The sequence below is a fragment of the Tauraco erythrolophus genome, chromosome 12, assembly GCF_009769465.1.
Source record: "Tauraco erythrolophus isolate bTauEry1 chromosome 12, bTauEry1.pri, whole genome shotgun sequence".
Lineage (NCBI taxonomy): Eukaryota > Metazoa > Chordata > Aves > Musophagiformes > Musophagidae > Tauraco > Tauraco erythrolophus.
Genome location: NC_141476.1, coordinates 12,911,132 through 12,938,362, shown reverse-complemented (window position 1 = coordinate 12,938,362; position 27,231 = coordinate 12,911,132). Strand labels below are relative to the sequence as shown.

The window sequence follows — 27,231 nt, the reverse complement described above, 5'->3', positions numbered from 1 at the left end:
GACGTACTTTTCTATAAAAAACCCTTCTTTGTTCAGAGAATGAGGTTTAGTCCTGGACTAGTGAGTAGTGCTGAGTTTTAGTGGCTGTGCAGAAGAAAGCTTCTGGCCCTTTAACTGCAGCTTTCTCGTGCTTCGAAAGGACAGTCCGTCTGATTACACAAGCCTTGCTTTTTCCGAGGCTTGGGCTCACCAGGCAGTGCCTGCATTTTGATTTAAGAAGAAACTGCTACACGACTGGTTAAATGGTAATTTTTGTCCCTTTGGAAATCATTAGAGGTTCAGTGCCAGTCCGTGAAAGAGGAGGGGGAGGTCTGTGAAAACTCTTCTTGCTCTTACTCTGTTTGTTCTCCATTGAGAATCGTGGTCCTGCAGCCATCTTCCATCTGCAGTGGCTTTGCTTCCAAGTGAAAATTAATTTTTAATAAAATTAACAACAAGTATGTTATTTTTGCTGATTTCCAAGGTGATCTATGCCAGAAACTCTTTTGCTTCTTTGAATATTCTTCCTCCACACCTTAAAACTAACCTAAATATTTTGGTGTGATTTCAGATCAACTTGAATTTTGCAGCTGATGTCTTCTATTTAAATAATGCTTTGCACAGTTTCTTAGAAAGACACTGACTGTTTTGTGCATTCATCCTTGTAGCTCCCTTTGGGAGATAATGGCCTCCATTTTCTCTCTCTTGTAGCCCTTGTACCGACAAAGGGCTGAAGCAGAGCAAAGTATGGAACTGGGATGTCTGATCCCAGCCCTACTTGAGCCAGGTCCAGGGGCAGTTCTGCCCGAGCTCCCCCGAGTCATCCCTTCCTCAGTCCTCTGTGTGTGCCTATACGTGCCTTTTGGAAATAGAAGTCATAATTCTTCTTTCAAGGGTTCCTGTGCTCTGTAGAGGGACAGCAGCACAGCTCCGAACCCTGAGCTGCCCGTGTCCCCAGAGCACTTGTCTGCCTTGCAGATCCAGAGTGGCAGGTCTGGCAGTCAGTTCTGCTGAGGAAAATCCCATCTCTGGTATCAAAGTGGAGAAGTGTCTCCCTGAGGCAGTCCGTGTAACCCTAGAATCCCTTCTCTTCAGTTTTATCCAAGAGAGGGGTGGGAAGATCCGGCCAGTGAATTTTAAGCTACACACTGCACATTTCACCTCTGATCTCAGCCTTGTATCCCCTAAAATACTGCTTCAAAGCTTCCTGGAAACAAAATGCAGCTGGTCTCAAATGTTAACTTTGCAGAGATTTGTCCAGAGCTCTGCAGTTGCCAGGTTCCAGTAATTCCTTCTCTCCCACCCCCACCTGAATTTTCCTTCCTTTCTTTTCCCTGTATGAAACCACTCATGAGTTATTCTTGGTAAGGGCTTGCTTCTTAAAGAGCTACAATAAATCAGCGTAAGCTGTTTCTCTGCATTGTTTTGTGCTAGGCTCTAGCTAGATCCTGTTGAACCTTTGTTTATGAAATATGTCTGTACTATCCAAGTCTGTCTCCACCCCATTGATTTATGATGTCTACACTTTCTGGTGTTGTTGAATAACCCACCCATGTTACTCATCCTGGAGGCCATGGCAGTTCTCAGATGTTCTCCTAACTCTATGCTGATGAGGGATTGGCTGTGATTTTGAGCTGTACGATGAGACCAGGCTTGTGGACATGTTGCAAGAGAGTTGCGCATGGAAGCAAGCACAGATTTTAAGACTGAGCCCTAAGTCTCTGTCATGTTAGGCAGTAGGATGCTGCCAAACTAACAGCAGCCCCTTTGGACAGGCTTGAATGGGAGCTTCCCAGCCTGAGTAAATGGTGGAAGAAAGTACAAAGCAGAGTTAGCTGGAGGTGTTTATTTTTTAATTGCCAGTTTAGGATCTGGACGGGAATGAAGCTACTGATTCTAGTAGACTAGACCAAACCACCTCAAACACGAATGTGCAGAATCCTAAATCCCCAACAAGCCCTATAAAATTGAGCAGAAATTTGTAGTGTCAGCATAGTGCACTGTCCTTTGCCATATGTGGTGCTCAAAGGTTTTTCACAGGCTAAACTGCTACAGTCTTGAACTACTACTTACGTCAGTCTATCTGGAAGAGGTGAATTCCTCCAGATTTGGAGCTCTATGAGATATCCATGCTGACGTTACACAGTCTGTGATATTGAGAGAAGATTGACAGAGACTTGACTACAGGCTATTGCTACTCTGATTGCTTTTTCTCCTGAGTTGGGAAAAGTAGCCGTAGAACTGCTAGTTTAGCATAACATTGTTCAATTTCAATGATAGCTGAAAAAAGAGGTGGCTACCCAGATTATGGACTTACATGGCAAAGCTGAGCATATACGAGCCGGTTAGAGCAAAGACTAAGAATGCATTTCTCAAAAAAACTGAGCAAGAAAGCAAGCAAAAATCCTTGAAACATGGCTTGGAATTGGGAGAAAAGCCATTGCCTCTTGTGCCTTCAGAGACATAACTCTGCATGTTCCTAGAGACAGAATGATGGCATGAAGGGACACACCTGACTCCACCATAAATTTTCCTGTCCAACTAGTGTAACCAGGCTGAACTCTTGGCCAACTGCATAGGTCATGAGCACGCACAAAGTGAGAGAAATTGCCATAACTATTTGTAACCCCTGCCCACGGCCTGAGTTTTGTCAGGATAGCTTTGAGACACAAATCACCTCAGGAAGAGAAAAAAAAAGTCGAAAAGCTGACTCGAAAAGCAGATGCAGAGACATCCCTCTTCCAAACTTCAGGACTTACATCCAAAGCAAGAGGCTGAAGAGTCCTCCAGAGAAATGGTCACCAATGGCTGTTACAGTGAACAAAACAATTCATTTTTCATTACATGTTCTTAGAAATGATTAGCTGGATTTTTTTGGGTTTTTTTGAAAAGATGATCTTTAACCAAATACCAAGGGTAGAAAATTGGAATGACAGTTAAAGCTTGACAAAGTTACAAGCTGCTTAATGCATAATCTTATTACAGGAAAGATAACTAATCTTCATAATCAACAAGGACCACTATCCCAGTTAACACAAGAATGCACAGCTTTAATTGATTTTCCATTATAATATGCTGTGGAAGCAAAATATACATACATGACATTACATTCTTAACAAGTTTAAAAGGTTTGTGACCAACTATCCAGTTGCTTGTCCAAAAATGCCACCAGTGAAATGGTTTTGATAATTAAAGGTTAATTGTTCATTGTGGTTCTAAGACTCAGGCTGATGCCAGCTACAAAGGAACTGATAAATCAGCTCAAACAACACAACAAAACGTAATACTTATTTCAGCAAGCAGTCATTTCTTCTAGCAGCCTGACTAACTCAGAGCTTTCCTGTCAGTTAGTTTTAGAATTACTTTAGGAATTTAGTGTCAAGTATTCAAAACTGATCAAGTCAGATGTTCTTTGTTAGAGTTGATCTGGTTCTGGTAACAACATACGTAATACCAAATGAAAAGCATAGTTGCCTTATGTAGAATAATGTGATATGAGCTTAAGTTGCAAGGGCTGATTCAGGAAATCACTTCTGCTTGTGATTAAATCAGTCCTTATTCAGGACAGCACTTATAAATCCTTTTTTAACTTCTATACTGTACTTTGTAAGTCCAACTGACTTTCATGTGTTAAGCAAAGTTTCCTGAGGTTAAGCAAGTACTTAAATACTGTTCTGAAGAGGAATGCTTTTGAATGGTGTGGAAAAGATTGCATTTTTCATATATGCAGTCATAGGAAGCTTGTCTTCAGTTCTTTGGTCTAGTCTCAGTGTTTTGGGTTATTTTCTGGCAATAACGGAGCATGCACAAGGTCCCACAGAAGTGCCTCTGTCACCAGAGGACACAAGATGTTAAAATCATACCATCCCCATCACAGCCTTCCTCGTCTAGTTCAGTATCAACATGATTTTGTTCAAAGTAAAGCAGGAACACGGGTCTTATGCCCAGCAGGACTCAAGTCCTGAGTTGTTTCTGGCCTGCCAGCTGTCATAGCACAGCAGCTTGCCGAGTGCTGTATCAAGGTATGTTTCTTCTAATGACAGAGCCCTGGTTTAAGAGGTCTCTTGCTCATTTGTGTAAGCCCAGTGCTGCAATTTATGTTCCCTGCAATTCTTCTCTTGCAATTGATTGTGAAATTGCATCTCTAAACAATTGTATTGTCACAGCAGAGGAGACGTGCCCAGCGATGAAGAAGGTGGGAACCTCTAAAACTGGTTCTGCCCTTGCACCTAAAGCATAATTCCTGCCCTGCAAAGCTGCTCCCCACGCAAGAAGTGAACTATTAGAGAATGTGAAGTTACAGTGAGAAATATGGAAGGGTTGCAAACACCTAAAGCTTAGATCAGCTGGTGACCTTGCCGAGAGGCAAGACAGAAAGATGATGTGTTCTTATGGGTTTGTGCACACCGGCTTTGCCTTGCAGCCTGGCCCCTACCACTCCCATCCTCCCCAATTCAGGAAAGGATGTTTGCACGTGCCTTGTACCAACTGCCATGTGGCACAGCTCTGTATTGCTTACTTAGCAAGGCGTAGCTGCAAAGCGGGAAGGACCGATATCGGTCATGGGTGACCAGCACAGATGAGATGTGGGAGCAGGAACTGATCACTGATAGATACCATCATCTCCTAATAGGAGATAAATAAACAGAGCCAGTAGTTAATTTGAACAGTAGAGACAAACATTGTCCTGCCCTCTTGTAATAAGTAACTGCACCTGTTTGCCAAGCTATGCAGTACCAGGAGGCAGAAACCTGCAGTGGGAAGGGAGGAGGAGGAGGTGAAGGCTATGGGAAGGGCAGGGATCTGTGAAAACTGTCTGTTGGTTTGCAAACAGCAGTCAATAAAACTGGTTTTCCTTAGTAGCTATAATTGCTGTTGCACTAGTTAGGTGAGAGCAAGCATGTGGATGCTTACTCATGGTACAGCTCACACCTTGGCTTTGTGTGGAGACACACCTGCCAAGCGTGGGGAAATCGTGCTCTTGTGTCATTAGGTGCTTTCTTGAGCAGATACCTATAGCAATCCTATTTTGAGATGTTCAGCAATTACAGTTCTACTAGCCAAAGCCAGCTGAAGCATCCAAAGATACATCAGGTTTCCCTGCCTGTGGTTAGAGAGACCAGAGTTAGCATGGGTTCAGGTCCAGGTCAGTATCCACCAGAAAGCTTTGCAGGCTGTGCACGATGTTTTCTACCTGAGATGTGCGAGTTTCCAAGGATTTCCCTAGTGCAATTGCAAGAGCTGGAGGTGAAGAAATTTCTCCCCAGGATCCATTTGATACATGGCCAATACACAAACCTTATTTAAACAAAACTTCCATGGAGGTCATGCACGGAGGCACTGTGGTCCTGCAAAATCTTAAAGCCTTCAGGGGTTTCTGTGTTAATTTTAAACCACTCTGTTGAAAACAGTCTCTGAAACTCTGTTATTCCAGCCATTGCAGTAGGAAAGGGCAGGCTGCGATTTGAGAGCAGGGGTGTCTGCAAAAATGTTTACATACAGTGAAGAACTGCTGTCAGTCAATCTAATCACTCATATTTCATGCCAGCTTGCTAGTGAAAATATGTTGAACCATGTATTTGTAATACTGCCTTCAGGTATTATTTGCCAAATCTAAACTTGTTTTGTAATGGAAAATGGGAGATTAAGTTAAAGAGCCAAATCTTTCCATCCTTGCTCAGATGATACTCATACTAATTCAAATTTTCATGCTGTTGTGTTTAATGTGTGGCCCCTGTGCTTAGATCTGGAAGCTGAAGACCTGTGTAGAAGTGACCTAGTTTTCAGTCAGCAAAGCCACTCTCACTTTTATTGAACAACGAAACGAGCTACTTCTGTTTCAACGTAACAATTTGGAAATGTTACTCCTTGTGTATGACTATTGATAGGTCAAAACTTTCAAAAGTACCTAAGTCTTCTCCACAGCTACTGCCATCAGGGCTCTTAAGGCACAACAGTCCCAGGAATTTTATACAGTATTTTGTAGACAAATAATAAGCCAGGTCTCTTCCCTGTGGAGTCCAAGGCTCAGTTCTGTGACGCCTGGTAATTGGGCTAGATGAGAGGAGAGGCTGCAGGAACACCTTGCCTCTCCGAAGCGTTGAGTTTTTGTCTTTTCTCCCTGGTTTCATAGAAGATGAGGGGGCTGAGCATCTAAGCAGGATGCTGTCAGGCAGAGTCGTGGTGCTGCCATCCGTGTGAATGAAAGCAAAATTAGGGCTTTGCTGTCAGGGAGGATGAAATAACAGCAAGAATTTCCTGCCAGAGATCTCTTTGCCAGCTTCCCATTAGGCTTCATTCACTTGATGCATTTCAGTGCATACATTCAATTAATATTTCTTTGAGAAATAAGGGCTGTATTCCATCAGCCAAGTTGCACCTTAATCTCTGTGCCTAGTCAGCAGAAAATATAGGTCCTCTGAAGAGTAACCGAGGGCGTAAACAAGACACTGAGCAGGGAAGCTGTTGAGACCCAGGTAACAGGAGGTAAACGGCAGAGAGACTTACAGCTGAGTCTGTTGGATATCAAGGTGATGGGTACTCAGGAATTTTCTCTCCAGTCTCCTTAGTTTCTGCATCGGTGTCCTGTGCATGCAGTGCCAGTGCTTGCCGTACCGCAGAGTCCAGAGCGTGCGTGTTAACAGCCTGGCTTTGCTTCACCCCCTGCCCCAGTGCTGCGTTCCTGAATGTTTGGCAGATCTGCCAGCCCCAGGCTCGGGGACTGTGATGTGCACTCTCTTTAGGTGACTCAGGGCCAGGGCTGAGGTACCAGACCATTATGCATAGGTGGAGGCAGAAGTATTTGGATGGTGCCTCCAATTTCAGGGACATGCATAGAATAACGATTCACTGTTCCAGCACTGGCCACAGGGTCTTTACTGGGCTGCCTGTTTCTGGGAGAGGTGGGACACATAGAGCCATGATTCCTCTGCTGCAGACAGTTAATATTCTCCGCTGTGGAATGAGCAGCCTTTCTATTTCTTCAGTATTTGGAGCTATAATAATAGACCCTGCACTCTGAAAATCAGACTGTCTGGCAAGTGCATTGGTAACTTGACAAATCTATTGACTGGGAAAGATGGCAAAGGAAGAAATGATTGCTCCACACTGATCATTTTGAAACCTTCAGTGATGCTAAAGAATGTCTGTAAGGCACAGCAAGTTAAATATGCTACGTGACCTAACCGCACCCTTGCTAATTAGTATTAGATACCAGAGCATCTTTGCATTGCTGCTTTTGAGTTTGCTGTATGCTCTGTAAAATCCTTCTGGTTTCAATGGATGCTCTTTCAAGTTGTCTGGCACGAGCAATTACTTTGAAGCAGGTGCTAATCAATGAGCTAGAGCAAGAGTTTCTACATCATCCAACATCTTTTTTAAGTTTAAATGTATTAAGATCAAAGCCGTTTATTGCAGTGAATACACTGTCTAAAAATGCAAACTTTGCCCAGTAAAACCACTGGGAAGGTTCATTCAACTTCAGCCACTCTCATGTGATGCCATTCCAGTAAAAGTAAAGCATCATTGAATCTTTGAAGATAAGTATTTTCATGTCTTTCAAAAAAAAGCGTCTATTAGACTGATGTTTTTTATGATCTCTGCCTGTAGTCGTACGGGAGCTATGTAGGAGCCGCTTTAATCACCAATGTGAAGCAACTGGTTGGAGGCAGAAACTAGAATGGTAAAATTACCAGCATTGGGGACAAAAGATAAAATTCCAAACTCCAACCAAAGTTCTGGACTCTGAGACCCATTCTTTAGCTGAAATTTCGTCTCTAGGAGTGCTCTGTAGAGTCAGACAATGTTGCAAGGTATAAATTTAAGGACAATATTTGTATTAGAAACCACGGAGAAACATCAACCCCAAATGAAATCAATGACAACACATCCACTGTGGGAGCAGTGTAGATGTCTCAAGCCCAAGACGGTGTTATCCAGCTCAAGGATTGATGCTGATGCCCATCTGCATCTTCAACTTGCAGCAGACTGTGTGGCAGAAAAACGTGAAAGAGCAGTGTCTGTCCCATGAGCAGCTAGCTTCCGTGTGGTCTGTCCTACTACCACCTGGTGAAGACCAGGTCGATGGTAGGTCAGGATGGCAATCGGTTCTCTGTTAGAGCGCACCTCAGCCGTTATATACTTGCATTGTATAGCTGATGTCTGAAATGCTGTTGCTAAATTGAATATGCTGTTTTTACTTGCAGCTCTGAAGCCTTTGTGGGTTGATTGCCGAGTTAATGATTTATACCTTAATGCTCCATTTAGGGCCCTCGTGTTTATCGCTCATGGCGCTGGGGAACACTGCGGCCGCTATGATGACTTGGCCCAGAGGCTGACAGGACTTAACTTGTTTGTTTTTGCCCATGACCATGGTGAGTAGCCTAAAACAGTACTTGATTTACAGCAGCTCAGGACTTTACTGAAGCAAATGCCATTAAAGCTACTCAGCAGTGAGAGAAGAGATCATAAAATATTTACACCTTGGCATAAATGAGAAAGGGATCATCTGTTGCTTATTGCATGTTGAATCTGTAAAAAAGCTGTCCCTGTTCCTTGAGTTTTCCTCAGCCTTGTCATTGATATTACTGCTGGTGCTAGTTTAATTTCTAAGGGCTTATGTCCCTTTCATCTATCTCTTGTGGGGTGAAGAGGTATTCCACTGTGGAAGTGGGACCAGCATCCATTTCTGCTGGATTCATGGTTGTCCTAAATGATGTCAGAGGTGAGGCTGAAATGGCAGCATGGCTTTTATACTGATACAACTAGACAGTTGCACCCCTGGGACATGGAGAGGCATGGAGACATCACAGACCATTCTTTGGACAAATATCTACAGTCTAGCAGAGACACACAAGCTGGCTGTACACACCTCAGCTCTGATGAGAAAGCAGCTTGAGTGCGTGCAAGGCTGTGATAACACAGCAACACCACTTCAGCCCTCAGGCAGTAGGTCTGGGCAATGCTGTGCCACGTAGACTTACTGTCCCAACCTCTTCTGGCTTGAAGATCTCTGCTCTCTGATCCATTCGGTGACATAGATATGCTGGGTATCACCACATCTGCTGCAGCACATGAACTGGGACATCTCAATAACATATTTGAACCATCTATCCTGGTTCTTTGGTAGCCTCATGTCACACCCGACTCTTGCAACTTTGTGACTTCCTTGTGCTTGGAAGTCTTTGCTTTGCTTTTATCATTGCAGATCACTGCCTCGCTGCAAGAGTCACTCCAGATATTAGCAAAATGAATCAATGGAATTAATGATGGCAGTGGACAAAAGGCAAGGCCAAATTCTGAGCTGACAGGTTGAAATGAGATGAATCTCAGGTAGTGTAAATCTGATCTCCTTCTGTCAGATACTCCAATGACATTGGAAAGTATACTGCAATATGTTGGAAAGTATACTGCAATTTACTTGGCTGAAGCTAGATCTCCTCAAAGATAGGACTGCTTAACTTGGGCTTGAAGATATTGACTGCAGTAAAAGTTAGAGCATGTGAGGCATTGCACCGTTTAGCCTGCAAGAGGAAAAGCAAAACCGCACTGAATCCAGGTGATCAAGGCTTCCCCTCGCATTTGCTCTCATGACTTTCAATCACAGCACTGCAGTTGATGTGCAAAAATGCAACCTATATTTTCCTGGAAAAAGAGAATACCTAATCCTCAGGACAGCTTGCAAGGAAAATAAATAAAACCCATGTGATATTTCCAAACAACTGGTCACATGCCTTATCTAGGGGTGGCTTTACAAAAACAGAAGTGCAGAAGTATCATTGCTGACCACACGAATCTCTTTCTCCCTTTATAGGCACAGTGTTTCTAAGTGTTGATTCATTCATTTCGATATACTTCCTTCTGAGTTGGACGTAGGCTAGCAGGTGTCTGCTAGAAAGTGGTAGAAAGTGTTTCCATTCCTTTTTGTTTATCTGTGTGACATAAAGTTCATGAGAAAGGCGATGGAACAGGCCACATGCTGTCCACTCTGCAGCTGCTGTTAGTAGATCACAGACAATATATACAAAAAGTTACTGAACTTGGGACACACCAGCAATTTGGTGGGCCTACGAGAGACTGCAGTTGCTCGCTGTGCATGCTTAACATTGTGCCTTATAGTTCCTCATCCCCTTAAAACTTGATAAAGGTTTTAAGAAGTAGCATTAAAGTAACAATATTTGAAGCAACAAACTTAGAAGAAATGATAAAACATTGTATTTATCACATGGATTTCAGACGGAAAATGCCTCTTCTGTTGATGGAGAAGGGCCTTTGGCGAGAAGGTTCCTGTCAGGCATGTTTTGATTCTGTATAAAGAGACAGTTATCTGCTCTCTTTTTCCTTGAATATTTTTTGACTGGAGAAGCATAAATATTTCTTTTTATTTTTTTTAATAGACTGATGTTGCTGGATTAATTAGTTCACTTCAATTAGTACAAATCTGATTGCTCTTCATTCACCCTGTCAAACCTACAGTTTTCTTTGTAAAGTCAGTTTGGTTTTCTTCATCAGCAGTGGGGAGAGGGTAAAAGAGGAACCCAAAAGCAGAACAATGGAAACACAGTTGTGTTACATAAAGAGCCAATTTAACTGAGCCTAGATTCGCTGTAAGTCAGAGAGACAATTAACATATTTTAGGCTCTGTAAAATAATCTTTACACCCAAAGAGGTAAAATGTGGGGATAAACTTTGGTGGAATACAGCCTGAGCTGGATGTCAGCGAGAGCTGAAGGACATAAACAGCTCCATTGCCAAATTTGCTCAGATCAGACTGGGAAGTTTCCTCCACCATTTTATTCATTGAAATCACTTCACCAGTGTGTTCTCCCTTTGCGTCCTGTCCTTCGGATATCTTTGGGTAATATTAAGTATTCAACTGTGGTAGCAAAATAATTGCTTCTGTTGCCCATCTCTTACAGTGACTCGTAGTCTTGTGAGCTTGGTGTAAATTTCCTGACCTGGACATTTGTTCTGATTCTGGTATTCTCATGGATAAAGTTCCCAATATCGACACATTATCCGTGAGATTATTAATGCAGTTCCTCAGTGTGGCTAGCATGATTTCCCAAATGAGTTGGGAAGTTACTAGGGCTGTAGTATGCGTGACTTGACTGATTTATATTGTGTCTATCCTTCAGTCAAAAGAGGAAAAATAATTTCCATTTATATTGCTGAGTCTGTAGGAGCTTACGCACTGGCTCTAAATCTTGCTGAAGGCTCCTCTGCACCACTGTTTCCAGTTATGCGATGCTTCGGCAGAAAGGTTGGCACTTCGTGGAGTAACAGCTTTCACTCAAATTTGTTTCTTGGTATTGCCCTGTATAAGGTATCACTGGCTCAGTTCTTTTAGGATGTCAGGATTTGTGCACTTACTCTTTAGGGTATTTCTTAGCAATCCCAAGACCGCTGCACTTCAAAGATATATATTAGAAATTTTCCATGGTGGTGATGTAAATTTAATTTCAGAAGACCTCTTAACCCTACCTTACATCTAATATTGTTAAATTGCTTTGTTTTATATTAATCCCATGAAAGAGGAAAATGCTATTTCTTTGTAATACAACATTTTTTTTCTGTGGTCTCTTACATGGTGTTTTTAATAGGCAGGTAATGCATTCTGGGTTTACTTGGCATGCAGCTTCATGAAGGCAGAGTTAAGGTTGCTGGGATGACCTTGCTATACATTTCTGCAAGCTTTAGATGTTTTGAAATGACATCTCACTTTTTCAATTTCCTTTCTATATTACTATTATTTTATTACAGCAACATTCTGAAGACAGGAAAAAGAGACAGACGTACATATTAGGTTATTGGCAATCAGTTTAGGAAAGCCCTCTCAGAAGAGGAATACCCATAGGAGATTCATCAAACTGGAGTGATATTGTAATTCATCAGTCAGTCACAGGCAAATTGCAGCTCCTTTAGTTATAATGCAGTATTTTTAGGGATCTGTAAAGCTGAGAGCCAAGGAAAATGAGAATAGAGGATAGAGAATGTGGCTTTGTTTTCTCATACCAAGTGTTGTCAGTTGGTAAAGCACATGATGTTCCAGCTATCCTCATCTCTCTTCCTATAACATCTCATTTGCTGAGATCTTATTCTCTATGGTTGCATTACATGTCCAGAGCCCAGAACAACCACAATTTTACCTTCAAAAGTACATGTCAACTAATAGCACTTACAAAAGCATTTCCAAGATGCAAGGACCACAGAAATGTATTTCCTTCTCTCTCATACTTTTTAACAGTGCTGGCACTGGCCCTCTTTTTCACTTGGACTTGCAAGCACTTCTTGCGGGTAACATGGCTGTCTTAGGTGAAAATGAGGAAGGTGAAAACTTAGCCCTAACCCGATAGCAGTTCCTAGCCCTTAGAATGCTTGAGGACAGCCCCTCCAAACCCCCTCTCTCTCTAGGCGAAATAAACCCTCTACCTGTCTTGGTCCATGGAGACCTCCGACTTTGACCCTCTTTGAAGCTGTTGAATTTCCCACTCTTGAGTTACGTGTAACGTCAGATCAAAGCAAAGGGAAAGGTTGCAGCTCTAACAGCTTATTCATATTCCTTAGATGTTTCTAAGTGAAGTTCAGCTTTCTTTTTCAGCCCTGCTGCTACTTTGTGTGTGGTAAGCATGTCTGATGGGTTAGCAGGTCCCTCTCAGACACCTACTGCTGCTTCTGCTCCCCATTAATTTTCTTGCTGTTTTCTCTATTTTAAGAAGCACCTATTTCTAAAAAGTAGAAAATAGCTGCAGCAGGGATTTTTAAATGCATCAAATATTAGCTGGTTTTGTTTTTTTTCTAAGCGATTGCTATGTTGTTCTTGCAACTGTTAAAAGACCATTTTGTTGATGAGAACAGAAGGCTTTTATTTATTCATAGCACTGGGAAGGACTGATCTACACAGAAAGGTTAAAAAGGACTAAACATGGTCAAACTGGCAGGGAGGAAAATGACTAAGAAAGATGTCAGCATTAATAAGAGCAAGAATTAGGGTAGCACCGCGAGTGAGAAGTAACAGCTCACGCACACCAGCATGGGGGAATGTTCCTGGAGAGCAGCACTCCCTGATGATGTGATCAGGCAGGCTTTGGGGTGATCTCCAGAGATTGAATCAGGAAAGCCTTGGCAAGCGCTATTCAAAGCTGGTTTGCTCACAGAACAGCACAACTGTCCCTTGGTGAGTGCTGGCAAGGCTGGGCGTAGGACCATTTACCCACAGCAATCTGTTCTCTTGCTGCTTCCTCTGACTGAGTCTACCTCACCACAGCAGGAAAAGTCTAAACTGCTTTTCTGCAGAGACACAGGGAAGAATGGCACTCTTTACATTGCCTTTCACAGGAGGCTTACAATGGGTTGTAGGCCTTTTAATTTATTTTTTTTTTCCTAGAGAAGGGCACCTGGCTTTCAGCATAATACTTGAACGTTGCTGGAAAGAAAAATCTTCTTTATGCCGTATTGGAAATAACCAGAGGTCTGGACACATTAGCCTTTGCAGGAGTGCAAAATGACTGTTCTCCCTGTTCTCATTCATGCCCCTTGCAGCAGGAAGAACCTCACACAGAACTGGGATTAGCTTGCACACAAAGTTGCACTACTTGAGCCATCCCAGCAGCCATGCTCCGAGCAGTTGGGCTGCTACTGATGCGCTCATCCTTGGATGCTCTCTTTGGCTAGGAAGGAGAATCTCACACTAGCTGTGTACCTGTACTAGTGCATCCTCTTTCGAGCTTTTTCTGCAGTGATGAAAGTTATTTTCCCAGGAGAAATTCATGGTGCTGCCCAGCCCCATGAATAAATACTGGTCCCAAGCCTGTGGCATGCTGTAGGCAGAGCTGCCGTAGTAGGGTGGCATGGCTGGCAGGCAGGGAGAGCTTCAGTCATGTAAAAGAGTGTTCGCACACACACGTGTCATGGGGGGGTGGAAAATGCTGTTTCAGTTCACAGGCTGGAGTGGTGGCTGCAAGGGCAGGAGGAGAGTCAGAGCCCGGCTGTCAGGTTGAGTTCCTCTCTGCCTGTGTATTTCCTCTGCATAAACCCCACTCCTCAGGAGTCAGGAAAGCACTTCCTTTAAGTATTTTTATTAATGGTTCCAGTCTGAAGACTCCAAGCCTGTTGGTGTTTGTCAGATGAGGATGGCTGCGGGGCCATTTGCCACTGATAGTTCATTGGGGTTGTCAAGCAAAGAAGGAAGTTCTTCAGAGCTTCAGGTTAAACTTTACAATTACATTCCCAATGGGGAAATTAGCCCTTTTGTTCTTCAAATTATCTCAACTTGTCTGTCTTTCAGTCTTTCATGATAAATCATTTGGAGTGCAGAGGGAGCTGCTAAGGGGTGATTAATCTGTCCCACCCTGATACAAGTGTGTGGACATAAATCTTTGTGTGTATAGCTCTGAAAACTGCTAGATTGGAAGCTCATGACAGAGCAAAAACAATGGGAATATAAGAGACTTAAATGATTCTTTGACCCTTGATCCATGTTAAGTGTCATATGGACCCATGAGCCCTGTCTGGAATTCATCCGTTCTTCCCTTTTAACCTGGGGGAAGATTAAGTTGTAAACATGGCTGCAACATCAAGAGCAGGCGGTGATGTCTGCTGTGTGGTGTGTGGGCAGAGATGGAAACTGAGGGGATGTACCAGAGAAGAGTCATGCTGGTCTGCCCCACCTCCCATGCTCTCTCTTTTAAGCATCCTCTATAGGTTCCTCTTAGCAGGAGGATCCCAGAGGAGATGGCTCTTTGGCCTGGCTTGCAGAGCACTGCCAGTCCCATTTTATCCCTGTTTTGACTCCGTCTTCAGTACAATCCCAAGCCAGCCTAGCTCTCCCTAGCCTTGCCTTCTCTAGATGTTGAACAAAGGTAGCAGTCAGGGTTATTTGCCTTCCAGGGCAGCGGTGAGGAATGCTTAGCATGTGCGGGGCACGCAGGAGGTGAAACCTCAAAGCACAATTACAGGGTGAGAGTTCAGATACTGCAGAACACGATGTAATTCCTTAGGCAGTGACAAAACTGTAAGAACCTGGAGCAAAGTCTTCCTGTGAAACAAAGAGCTCATGAGTAAAGTTACTTCTGCCACCCATTTCTAACTCTGTTTCGGTTGTGGGGGATTCTGGTGTAAAGTGGGACTACAGTGAATGCTTCTCCCAACACAGACGTGAATTATGAAGTTGAAGACCAAAAAGCAAGATGAACTTGAGATGAACGCAGAGACCAGTCTGCCCGCCACTGATGGGCTCCAGCCAAAGTGAAACCAGTCACTTCTCACCTCCAGCTCTTTTGAAGTGGTGACCAGTCTTGTAGCACTGGATCTCAGAGGAGCAGTGACAGTTTGCCAAGGAATATAGGTTATTCAGTTTGACCCTCTTTGAAATTATAGGTAAATGATTCATCTTGCTGAAAGATGCAACTTTTGGCATGCATTGGACAAGCTCTTGAACACACTCTTACAACTGGATAGTGTATTTTCTTTTGCCTTCTCCCAGGCTGCTGCATGGAGTTGGGCTCCATTGGTGGTCATGAGATAGTACCTCCCAGAGGGGCCATAGCTCGCTTAGGCAAAAGTGGTCTGGATACACCTCCTACAAGGCAATGATGCTGAAATGTGCCTATAGTTGTATCAGACCACAGCATAGCCCAAGGGCACTATCCTGTGGCACAACAGGCAGTTTTAGGTACTTTGAGACTGGTTTTATTAAACAGAGGTGTGCATGCTGTTATTGTTATTTCTGAGAAGCTCATAATAGACTTCTGCAGTCCAGTCTTGCACTGGTGAAGTCATCTCAGCAGTGATTCTGTCATTTCAGTGCTCGCCCTTCACTCCCACTGGGATCATACAGTCCCGAATCTCTGCCCGCACCACATGGCATCTCTCAGGGTAGTACGTGGTGCTGCCGTTTGAGGAGAGCCACTGCCCTACAGCAAGGAAACACTAAGTGAATCATGAAAGCAAATACCTACAGTGTCTCATGCTCTAGAGGAAGCCACAAGCTGGGACTCGGAAATGCAAAGGCGGCTTTTATTTCTTCTGTCTTGTGAAGGCAGATGAAATGATGCTGTCGAGGCAGGAAGCACCTAGACCACAGCAAACTAAAAATAAAGAAACAGTAAGGCTGCACGCAGCTGATGTATCTGACAGTGCACACATGAGCTGCAGTGGAGTATTTTGCTTAAAATATTTGGGTTAGGAGAGGGGCAGGGGATACTCAGAGGTGTTTCCCCTCTGCTTCACTCAGAGGATGAGACTTTCTTCATTTCATGAACTTCCCAAGAGTAATACTGGAGCCGTGCTGATGTAAAAGTGGGGAAATCATGGTCCTGCACCTGTCTTTTAGGCAAGGGAGTTTGGAAATTGTGAGGACTGGATACACCTTTAGCACAGACACATAGAAGCAAGAGCACCTGTAATCAGACACGTAGTGTCATCTAATGTGTGCTATGAAAACATGCCAAACCCAACCTGAGCTGCTCAAAGCAATCTATTTATTTATCTGACCAATTATTATTTTTTTTTTAAGTCAGATTTAATTGTGGTATACTCAGTGATATAAGACAGGCAGATAAATTCTGTGCTATAGCCCAGAGCTGGATGCAGGCATTGCTTGGATGGGACATAACTAGATGATCATGTTGGACTGCAGTAAAGATTGCAAAAGAATGGTTATGGTTTCTCAGTTCTCCCAATTACTCTGCTCCTTCCAACCGCTCAACCATTTCCTCACTGCTGTAGATCCACCCTATAACAATAGATTATTGAATAAACAACAACATATCATCCAATCGAACAGGATCTTTGGCTCAGGTCCAGGCTGAGCTGAGCTTGCTCTTCATGCAGCAGAGGTGAGCAGGGGGTAGACATGGATTTGAGCTCTAAGTGAAGCAGAGCTGGGACATCCTCTACTCCAGTCTTGCCCCATCCACCTTCTGTCACAAGCTGTTCTCTTTCCTTGCTCTGTCAGGTGATGAGAAGAAGGTGCTACAGAGCCAGCTCCCATGGCTTTGCTGCAAGCCCACTTTATGAGGGGATCCCTTTTGGGGCACACTGGGGTCTGAGGAGCTGGTGGTTTACTCTGAAAGAAGCGGGCTGTGCAATCTGCCCTAGTTCTCCTAATTATTCCCTGCTTACTAATGAGCAGAGGGAGAAATGTCAGTGGGTCATTCCATGAGATAGTACATCTTCTCAGCAGCTGCTTCTTGAACAAAGCCTCGCTGTTGGCCTTCACACAAGGAGGCGTGAGGCTGTAACAACGGGCTCCAGTGAGAGGGGACACAGCGACAGAAGGAACAGAGTGCTCCCTTTTGAACACAACGACTTTGAGCGCGAAGCTGTCGGCACTGGCCATCTTCCAGACCGTGCTCCCCAACCTGTCGCTGTTAACTGTTGACAGACTGCATGACAGAGAAAAGACATGTCTTTCATTCAGAAAACTTAAAAGGCTTCCTTCTTCCAATGAGGATTGAGTCCTTCTGGCTTCCCTTCCGTGATTCTGCCTCTCAGATAAGAGACACCCTCCATGATAAAGAGGAGTGGGCCGCTAAATTTGTCTGGAGTGCCGATAATGTTAGGACTAAGCAATAGAAAGTTTGAACGAGTGGTCCTGGTAATCAGGAAAAAAACATCACTTATTTGGACAAAGGGTTCACTTTGGTGAATAAGAGAAACTAAAGAGGAAATAGCCTTGTCTGAACTAAGCTCGTTTTGTTTTACAACCTGTTGTTTTGCATCTATTGTCTCAAACATCTATGCAATCATAATTTGTACTCAGTCTCTACATGTATAAATTAATCCCAACTTCAAGGGTCAAATTCTGCTTTCACAGCTGCTTAGGTAAATCCAGGATAACTCTGTCACCATGTCAGAAAGTGGGTTCAGGCACATAACTTGTGACTGCATTTCCTGCTGGTGAGGGAGGGTTGGCAACCTCATGTAGTGTTTTCAGCAGCTTGCTTGCTCTCCCATAACCAGCTGTAGGCGTATGTCTGCATGCAGGATGGTCAAGGGTGGAAGGACAAGGACCAGATGGTTGTTAAAGAGCTAAGGCTGAGAGAACAGATAATTTCAAGTTGCTAGCTATGTCTGTCATCTGGGGCTACTGGACAGACATCAAACTTGCTTCAGACTTTGTTCCAGGGGTCATTTCCTTTACTGACTTCCAGTGCAGGACATTAGTTCATATCAGCAAGGACTTAGGCCTCAAGAAGTGTCAGAGGAATCTGTATTCTTCAAGGGAAAAAATAATAAATAGATGTTGCATGCACTTTCAGTGGACCTTTTTCATTAATGGTCTGGATGATGGGATGAAGAGCCTTTTCAGCAAGTTTACAGGGGTACCAAATTGCGGAAAGTGAGCATACGCTGGAAGGCTGCTATTCACAGGGACCTTGACAGGCTGTAGAAATGGTCTGGCAGGGACCTTATGAAGTTTTAACAAAGGGGCTTGTGAAGCTCTGCGTCTGGGGTGGAGTAACCCCATTCAGCATTAAAGGTTGGTCACTGAATGAACAGAAAGCAGCTTTGTAGAAAAGGACCTGGGGATCCTTGCAAACAAGTTGAACATGGGTCAACAGTGTGACCTTGTGGTGAAGAAGGCCACCACATACTGAGCTGTACTGGAAAGATTATAGCTAGCAACTCAAGAGAAGTGATTATTCTATTCCTTTCAGCATTTGTGAGACCACATCTGAAGCACCAGGTCCAATTTGCTCCCAAGTGAAAGGAAAACATTGATGTACTGGAGCACGGCCAGCGGAGGGCTGTCAAAACAATTAGGGTACTGGAGAACAAGATGTATGAGGAGAGGCTGATAAAACTGGGTTTATGTAGCCTTAGAAGAGAAGGCTAAGAGGGGACCTTTTTGCTGTCTATGAGTCCTCAGTGAGAGGGTGTGGAGAAAGCAGAGCCAGACTCTTCTTGGAGGTGCACGATGATGGGATGAGAGGGAACTGACACAAGTCACAGCATGAAAAATCCCAATTACGTACAAGGAAAAATGTTTTCACCATGAGGGCAGTCAAATACTGGAGCAGGACCCAGGGAGGAGGGGAAATCTCTAGCCTTGGAGATATTTAAAGCTTAACTCAACAAGGCCATGAACAACCTGATTGAATGGGAAACACTTTGAGTAGGGGCTTGAACTAGATAATCTCTCTTTCTTCCAACCTCAATTATTCTTTGTGAACTAAAGAGCATCCTAGCTGCTAGCATCTGGGATGTTGCTTGAGATGTTAAAGCACAGGAGGTTTTGAAACGGATGAAGAAATGGCCCTCTTAAAAGCACACTTTAATGGTATGTACAATTAGGAACAACTTAATCTTTAGGAAGATGCTTTTTCATGTGTTTGCACAATGAGAAAAAGGAAGTGTGTTTATTTTCACCTTTACAGGGACAATTTTTCCATAGCAACGGCATCTCATTAATGTGACTAGCTTTCCTATTGTTTATTTGTCAGATGTGTCTAATTTGGAGGAGGTTGTTTCAGAAGCTAATTGTGGATGATTCCTCACCTATAAATGTATCTTCATACAGATGCCGAGTTTGTCATCCTATTGAGTTACAAATGACTGTTCCAAGTCACTGAACACCATTTTGAAAAGTACAGAGGAAAATATATTTTGCATATATAACTCCTGTTAGATTAAAACATAATCTGGTTTCCTTCAGTACCTTTCTAGATAGATAACAGGAGTCAAAGAAGAACCGCCCATCTCAGGTTAGTGTCTAGTTCAGCACTAACCTGGAGGAACAGGCTTGTTAAAGAGTGTGATATTCAAAGAAAGCTCTTATTTGCACCAAACAAAGGCAAAGGACAGGCAGCTTTATAGAGACAAGTAGAATGTATAATGTATAACCAACCAATAACTGGCCTAAAACTGCCATTTCATCTTCATTTCTCATGTACTTTATACCCTACCTGCATTGAAAACTATTGAATAAAATCGCTGTTGCTGAACCGAACAGCTACCGTATCACGGGAAAATACCCACTAAAGCAAACAAAACTTTCAAAACTTCAAATGAGAGAACTGATTTCCCTTATAACATAAGTAGTGGTCTGAAGTCAGAGGAGGGCTCACTTAAGCTGCCCGCGTTTGTGTGCTTTGATCAAAACTGTGGCAGCCTCATTCTGTTTTCCACTGAACGTTGCTGTTAGCAGATTCCCTGGGCCTGCCCCGGGCAGACTGACTGTGCTGTGTTAGTGTGTTGTAAAATGCCATGAGCTGTTGCAGGATCCAAACCAACAACAGGTTCCTTGCAAGTGAGGCATCAGCCCTGAACAGCTTCACAGTCTTCTGTGGATGTCCCTTCATGGCCCATGGTCCTAGGGCAGGTTGAGGGTTGGAGCGGGAGTTACGCTTGCCAAACTAAAGACACAGAAGCAGCCCAGATTCTGCTTTTTATACTTTGCAGTTCTAATGTTCGTTGTTTGATTGTTTGTTTGCTCATTCACAAAGCGTTGTTACGGAGCTCATACGCCTGATTCAAATGGGTGGATTTCCTCCATAAATAACTAGCCATGTTGATTTTCCTGGGAGTAGCTCTATTTGTTGCAGACCACGAGCTCTTTTAAGGGACTGTCTCACAAGTCCTAAAACTAATGGGCATCTTTCTTATTAAAAAAGATGCAGAGACTTTTTTTAAAAACCAAAACATTCTCTAGCAGTGACTGCAAACATGACATTTAATATTGCTGCAACAAGCCCCAGAAGCAAAACAGACTACGAATGAAGGGAAAATTCATCCTTTTTTGATTCACATATTCAGATTCTTCCCTTTTTAATCAGTCTGAGTGTTGCAGAGAAACATATTTGGTTACAGTGTGTGTTTTTTTCAGTTGATCATGTTCCTCCTATTGCACATTCATTTCAAATGTGAAACAGGACATTTCTTTGTTTATTAAAACATGCTTTTATTAGGAGCGCAGACAGGAAGACACTCCCTGGGTTATCTAGTCTTTTGTTCCTGCAAATAACATTCTTGAGTCTTTTTCACAAATGGTCAAAGCTCAGTTTTTAACCAAGTTTGGTTGCTAGCAAACACTGTTCCAGCTGAGCAGGCTGTTCCAGGCTTTTGCTCCTCTGACTCTTAGAAACTTCTCACTTTTTGTCCTGGTGTATTTCTGCCCACTTTAGGGTTATATATTTCAGTGCCAATATTTTTCTTTCCTCCATCCAGTAGTTATTCACAACATGTTAGTTAAGAGCAGTTCTCTTTTGGTCTCACACCTTGTCCACAGAGCCTGGCAGAGCATTAACATTAACTGATGTCTCTCACTTGTGTACCAAGCAAGCCTGGGACCTTTCTTGGTTTTGCTTCTCCTTCCCTTTGAGGCATCAGGCAGATCTCGTATGTGCCAGGCACCCTTAGCTTCGCCTCTTGCTCCTTCAGGGATAGTGCGGATGTGTGCACTCCCAGCTCAGCACTGCAGCTTCTCTTCAATTTCAGAATGCCTTTAATTTAAAACCACGTTTATAATGTGATTCTTATGTGGTTTGGGGGTTTATTTCTTAATTGCTTGAGCTTTATGTCTTCACACACAGAGTACATGCTTGCACCCTCTGAAGGCTAAATGTGGGGCTAACTTCAGTGAGGCCAGGATTTGATTCATGGGTTTTAAGGTTGTTTTCCCTATTTTAGTAAAAACCAAATGTCGTGGACTATTATTTTATAAAACAAAAGATCGTTTTAGCTGATAATGGTATGTTCAGGAAACGATGAAAATCATGATTGGTGATTTGGGAAAATTATTTCAGAATTTAAAAAAAAAAATAATCTTCTTAATGGAAAACCTCTGGCAGTGTAATCCTTTTTGTTTCCAAGCCTGTTAGTGAAGTAAAGCAGAATGTCTGGTCAGCCTCTGGTTCACTCTCCAACCCAGATGAGATTTTCCCGCATCACAGTAACATTCCTTCCAGCCTTGAGCATCTTCCTTCTTTATAAAAACAAAATGAAGATTGCAAAAGATCTCATAAAACCCTTGACTGGCTGGAAGAAGTCTTATCTGAAGGTGTGTGGAGCCCACTATGAAGCCTTCTGTGCATTCTGGCAGTCAGAGAGCCAGTTGCAGTGAAGCTGTGTCAGTTTTGTAATGCACTAAGACATCAAATGACAACTTATCAACCCATTTCTGTAAGCAACAGCCACTTCTCAGATGGCAGCGTATCTTGGACTGTGCCAGCTGTGGCCAAATTTAGTGACCTGAACTTTAAAAGCTCTTTTGCTTGCTATTCTGAAGGCTTCCTGGATTTCACATAGCTTTAGGGCTGGCCTGTGGAATGTTACGTTTCAGTAGAGCAGCAGTTTCAGTAGCCATGAATATCTCTTGCAGGTACTCCTTCCCATTAATCGTATGATTGATCAGGATGTGGCTCATTACGTGCTGCATTAGGAGACTATGCAAGAAGGTGTCTGGAAATCCCCACTTGGCTCTGCCACAGATTCATTGTGGATCTCAGGAAAAACACTTCACCTCACTGTATCTCAGGTTACTCCTGGCAAGATCCGAACATGATGCCAACCTGCTTCCAGAGAGCTTGCAGACTGAAAGCTGTGAGCTTCAAGAATGCAAAACTGTTACTGTGAATGGCTCTTCACAAGCTGAGAGGGAGATTCAACCAGTGAAGAGAGCAGCTTAGAATAAAATATCTCACCAATATTTGAAGGGATGAGGCAGAAAATAAGAAGGGTTAAATTGCAACTGTATAGTGTTTTCTTATGTCCAAATGCTAAGCGTTTACTTTTGGAACTGCTAAGGAAGGGGGTTGTGAATGGAAGACAATCATATGCCAGAAAATTATATATGTAGGTTAACTAGTTTGGTAGTGACATGTCCTTTGACTGAATTTGTAATCAGGATTGCACCTGGAAACTTGACCACTCCACAAACAAAGCAAAAAAGTTATTCTGTACCAAGTAAGCCTGTACTTTACTCCACCCTCCATCAGTATTGTCCCAAGAGTGGGAGTAACCTGTTTTAACCCCAAGGTGAGATTTCCTCGGGCATTAACACTGGTGCCACAGAGCTCTCCTGTGGTACTCGGGGGTTAATTTCTCTGAAGATAGAGTCTGCAGATTTAGTTAATGGGGAAAGCTGTTATACCCACAGCATCTCTAATGCTGGGATTTATTCATGGCTTGGCAATACTCTCCAATTTGAGAATCCTTGTTTAGCTTCAAAAATAATTTTAAAAAAAAGTTCTGAATTGTAGACTGAACAAAGACTTAATGCTCTCAACCCCGATCCCTTAAAATTGACGTTCTCCACACTGCATTTATTTTCTGGTTCTGAATTTATCAAAGACAAAGCGTGCTGGGAGACCCTGGCAGTTTGTCTAAGGCGAAGGAGTACACAGCCTGATCTGCAGCAGTGCCAAGTTCATGCTTGGTTTGGTGGAGGGCTGGGGGAAGGGAGAGAAACCTGGGGGCTGTTCTGAACTGAGACTGCCTGATGCAACCAGTTATTTTGATTGCAATCCAGTGCCTTTTCAGGAACCTTGCACCTATCCTGCCCAGATTTTGAAGAGAGCGTTCTCTGAGCTGCGAATACACCCTCGCTGGCTGATTGCTAAGTAGCTTGCACAGCCCGAGAGCAACATATAGGTCTGTAACCTTCAACAGCTCAGTGCTTGTACAGGTACATTGTTTGTTTACTGAAGTGCAGACCTGCCAGCTAGTATTCATCGTGTACTGTCAACCAGCCAGGGTTTGAAATGAGTAATAGAGCACAGAAAGCAGTAACCTGCCTGTTTGATCCTGACTTGTTTGGTAAATATGTATGTAGTGAGGATTTCAGAGATGCAGGGAGAAGAGTTACAGAGAAAAGGGTATCAAGTGCTAAAAGCAACTGAAACGATAACATTGATATCAATCTCTGCCAAGAAAGGACAACCGTCTTTGCTGCAAGACGAATTTAGTAGAGCTATTTTCTGCTATGCTACTCTCCCCGTGCACCGTCTAAATACCACCCACTAGGCACACTGGGCAGGCTTCTCCCACCCAGGAATGCTCCCTGCCAGACCTGCTTAATCAGAAGGTTTTTCCTTAATTATGTAGCTCCCAGTCAGGTCTGGAAGGGTTTGAATGAGCTATAGCTCTGTGCAGATGTAACCTCTTAAAAAAACAAACAAAAAAAAGCCTACCCTTATTTCAAATAATCCACTGGCTGCTCACCCATTGAGATTGTGCAGAGTGGGTATAAAAAGCTGGCAGCTCTGGAAGAGCAGTATTTCCTTCATGCCTTGTCAGGAACGGGGACAAATCCAGTCTAATGAGGGTGGCACTGCCGTGTGGCAATGCAAAGGAGCGAAGCAAAAAAGCAAAAAATCTCTTTAACTCTGTGGGAAAGCTGCCTTCGAACAGGTTGATTGAGAACTAGAAGTGCAACCCATGGGTAGAACTGACCCTGAATGCAGGAGTTTGGGAGCTCTGGTTTGCTAAAGACCTTTTGGCAGATTAATTGGCAAAACACCTTGCCAGTGTCTTAAAACATGATTCTCACTTTTTAGAAACATTATTATTATTTGCCAGTTGCTGAAAAAATTATATAACCAAAAAATCTGTGCCAAGGTTGGGTTGAAATAGAGAAATGCTCTACTCTGGTGCCAAGAATCTCACAGACTAAACAGAACCCACCGGGAGCCCGTGATCTATATGGGAACTCATGTTTATTTTAACATGTAAATAAACTAGGTGAAAAATGGCTCTTTTAAATTATTTTCTTTGTTATTGATGTGGGTTCCCAATGGGTGGTCTGCATGGAGGGAACCTTTTGAAGACAGCTTGAAAGGAAGCAGTGCCTGTCCCCCAAGACATTCGTCAACAGCATGGAGGGAGTTGCTACATGATCCAGCTTTCATCTTCTTTTCTTCTTGATGCCTAATCTACTGTTAGCAGGGAAGAATTAGGACTGTCTTTCCTGAGATGAATTGATTCGATTGTTTTCCTCGAGCATAAAAATATTCAAGGCGTACGTATGGATTTTGCGATGTAAGTAGCTCGCTTGATGATGCAGCAGTGTGCTGGGCAAGGCTCCCTGCGCAGAGATCAAGAGGTGGGTCATTAACTTGCAGCGCTATTGGGAGGGGAACAATCAGGCGGGTTGTGCAAACTCTCCGGCAGGGCAAATGAAACCGTCTTTAAGCAAATAGAAGAGCGAGAAATGAATAGCCTTTGTTAAGGAAAAAAAAATGGAAATGTTTTCTAGTTAAACAAGCTGTCATTTAGGACTTAATAGCATGTGCGTGTTGGAGAGCCAACCCACATGCCAGGCATGCTTTGGAATAAATGGGCAGGGAAGGGGAAGGAGAGTATGCAGTTCCACTCCAGCGCTCGCTTTTTCATTGAAAACCCTGACATTTTGAATTGGTGCCCCAGCTGTTTTAAAGCTGGAACTTGGATCAGAAAGTTAATGCAAGTGGACTTTCATCCTTGTTTCCCTCAGGGGAAAAAATAAAGTTTGCACCCTTTTTTTTTTATTTTATGGTACTAAAACCAGAGAAGAAAATTATATATATGTTTTTAAAGCTAAATTAAAATACTGGGGAGATTGTCCTTGGCTGCTCTCCTCTTCCAATGAGTGTGAAACTCTAGCTACCATTAGTGGTTTCTTAAGTCATATGTGGAGAGCAGAAAAGAGGCCCTTTACTATTCTTAAAAGCAGCAGCGTATAGGTCAAGTGAACCAGTGAGACCCTGGCTTAACTCCAGCAAAGTCCGTGCAATTTTTTCTGCAGTATTTGAGCACTGATACTGGTTCTATATCACGCCAGAATAAGTTGTTGTAGACCAATTCTTATGCTAAATAAAGTTGCCTCAATGATACTTCAGGAAGTTATCTTCTCCTCATGAAAGAGGGCAAAATCTCGGTGCAACACTGCAATAATAACAGTTAAAAAATTATTACAAGGCCTTAAATAAAATCACTTAGTGCCAGGTTATAAGACTCCTTAGAGGCACCATAAGTTGTGCCTCACTGATAATATATCTTACATTTATATTGTGATTTTCATCCCATGGGAAAAGAGATTAGCTAGGAATCGTTTCACCCATCACCAAAAGAAACTCTTTTGCAGAGGAACTCAACCATCTATGGAGGAAATCGACCATGCTCAACCATCTATGTTGGTTTTGTGCAGAATTTTCAAATCATCCATCCCAGTAGCCCGATAGAGAAGGGCATTCTCTTCAGTTCTCTTTTGCTTTAATATTCTTGAGGACTGGCTTGAGAAGTGGCATTCCAGAAAGGGCTGAGGAAGGAAGGGGAACACTGTCATGTATGAGCTTTGTGGAGGAGGAACCAGGCTCCATATTCCTCTTTCATGGGCCGTAGCTTCCACCAGCCACTCAGCAGCATCATCCTGATTTTGTGATAGGAACGACAGAGCTACCCTAATCCTGTTGGCATGGGAAGTGACTACAGTATGTGCAGGTTTTCATACTGTCTTGCCAACTTTCGTTACATGACGTCCCAGGAGACACATTTCTAGTCTGGCCACCGTGACTGCTGTTTGTAAATGCAGCCTATGAAGAGCTCATTATTTTGCAACACAAACACTCAGATGGGTTTTTTCAGCGTGTTTTCATGAGCAACATGATGTTCCAGGAAGACTTTTAAGGAACTGCGATTCAGAGCCAGATTCAGCAACAGCAGAAGAAATGGGCAAGTCTTCTAAAGCCAAAAGAACCGTGCTTGTATCCATTAGGGATGAATTGGCTCTTAACATTGACAGAAACAGTTTTCCTTGTTGGACAGGATTAATGACTGCTCTGATATGTACCAGGTCATTTTGTTTGTCATCTCTGGAATACAGAAAATATTTGAAATGGCTTCAGCAAGACGACTAGTTCTCTGCTCCCCAGCAAGAAGGCACAGATAATTTTAGTATAGAAAACTGCCTGTTTCTTTTTTTTTCCCTAACTAAGACAACAAACAATATAACTCTGTGTGTGCACTATTCTAAAAATATCTCAGCTCTGCAAATGAATATCTGATGTGGGAGGAGACGGCTTTCAGTTTGCTGTGCTCTTTGTGTGAGGCAAGTGAATAAAAACTATCTAGCAAATGCTGAAAGAAAAATTATTTTCTTAATCTTGAGAAGGAATAGGGAAGCTGATGGACTTGCGTGTTCAGGACAAGGCTCTCCCTTTTGGTAAGAGACAGGCAGAATCCATCTGTAATTCTTAGATAGATGCTCCATACATAAAACGCTACGGGTGGAGAGATACTTCTGTTGGATAACGTATCTAATGGTTTTATAATGTG

General features: G+C 43.0%; 1 protein-coding gene across 2 annotated transcripts in view; it reads left to right on the top strand.

Annotated features, from left to right (window-relative positions):
- The window catches only part of MGLL (monoglyceride lipase), a 62,994-nt gene that overhangs the window by 12,966 nt on the left and 22,797 nt on the right, over nucleotides 1-27,231 (top strand). For both annotated transcript variants that reach the window (XM_086619048.1, XM_086619046.1), the window contains exon 3: nucleotides 8,245-8,351. In XM_086619048.1, the coding sequence (XP_086475174.1) occupies nucleotides 8,245-8,351 (107 nt within the window). The remainder of the gene's footprint in view (nucleotides 1-8,244; nucleotides 8,352-27,231) is intronic.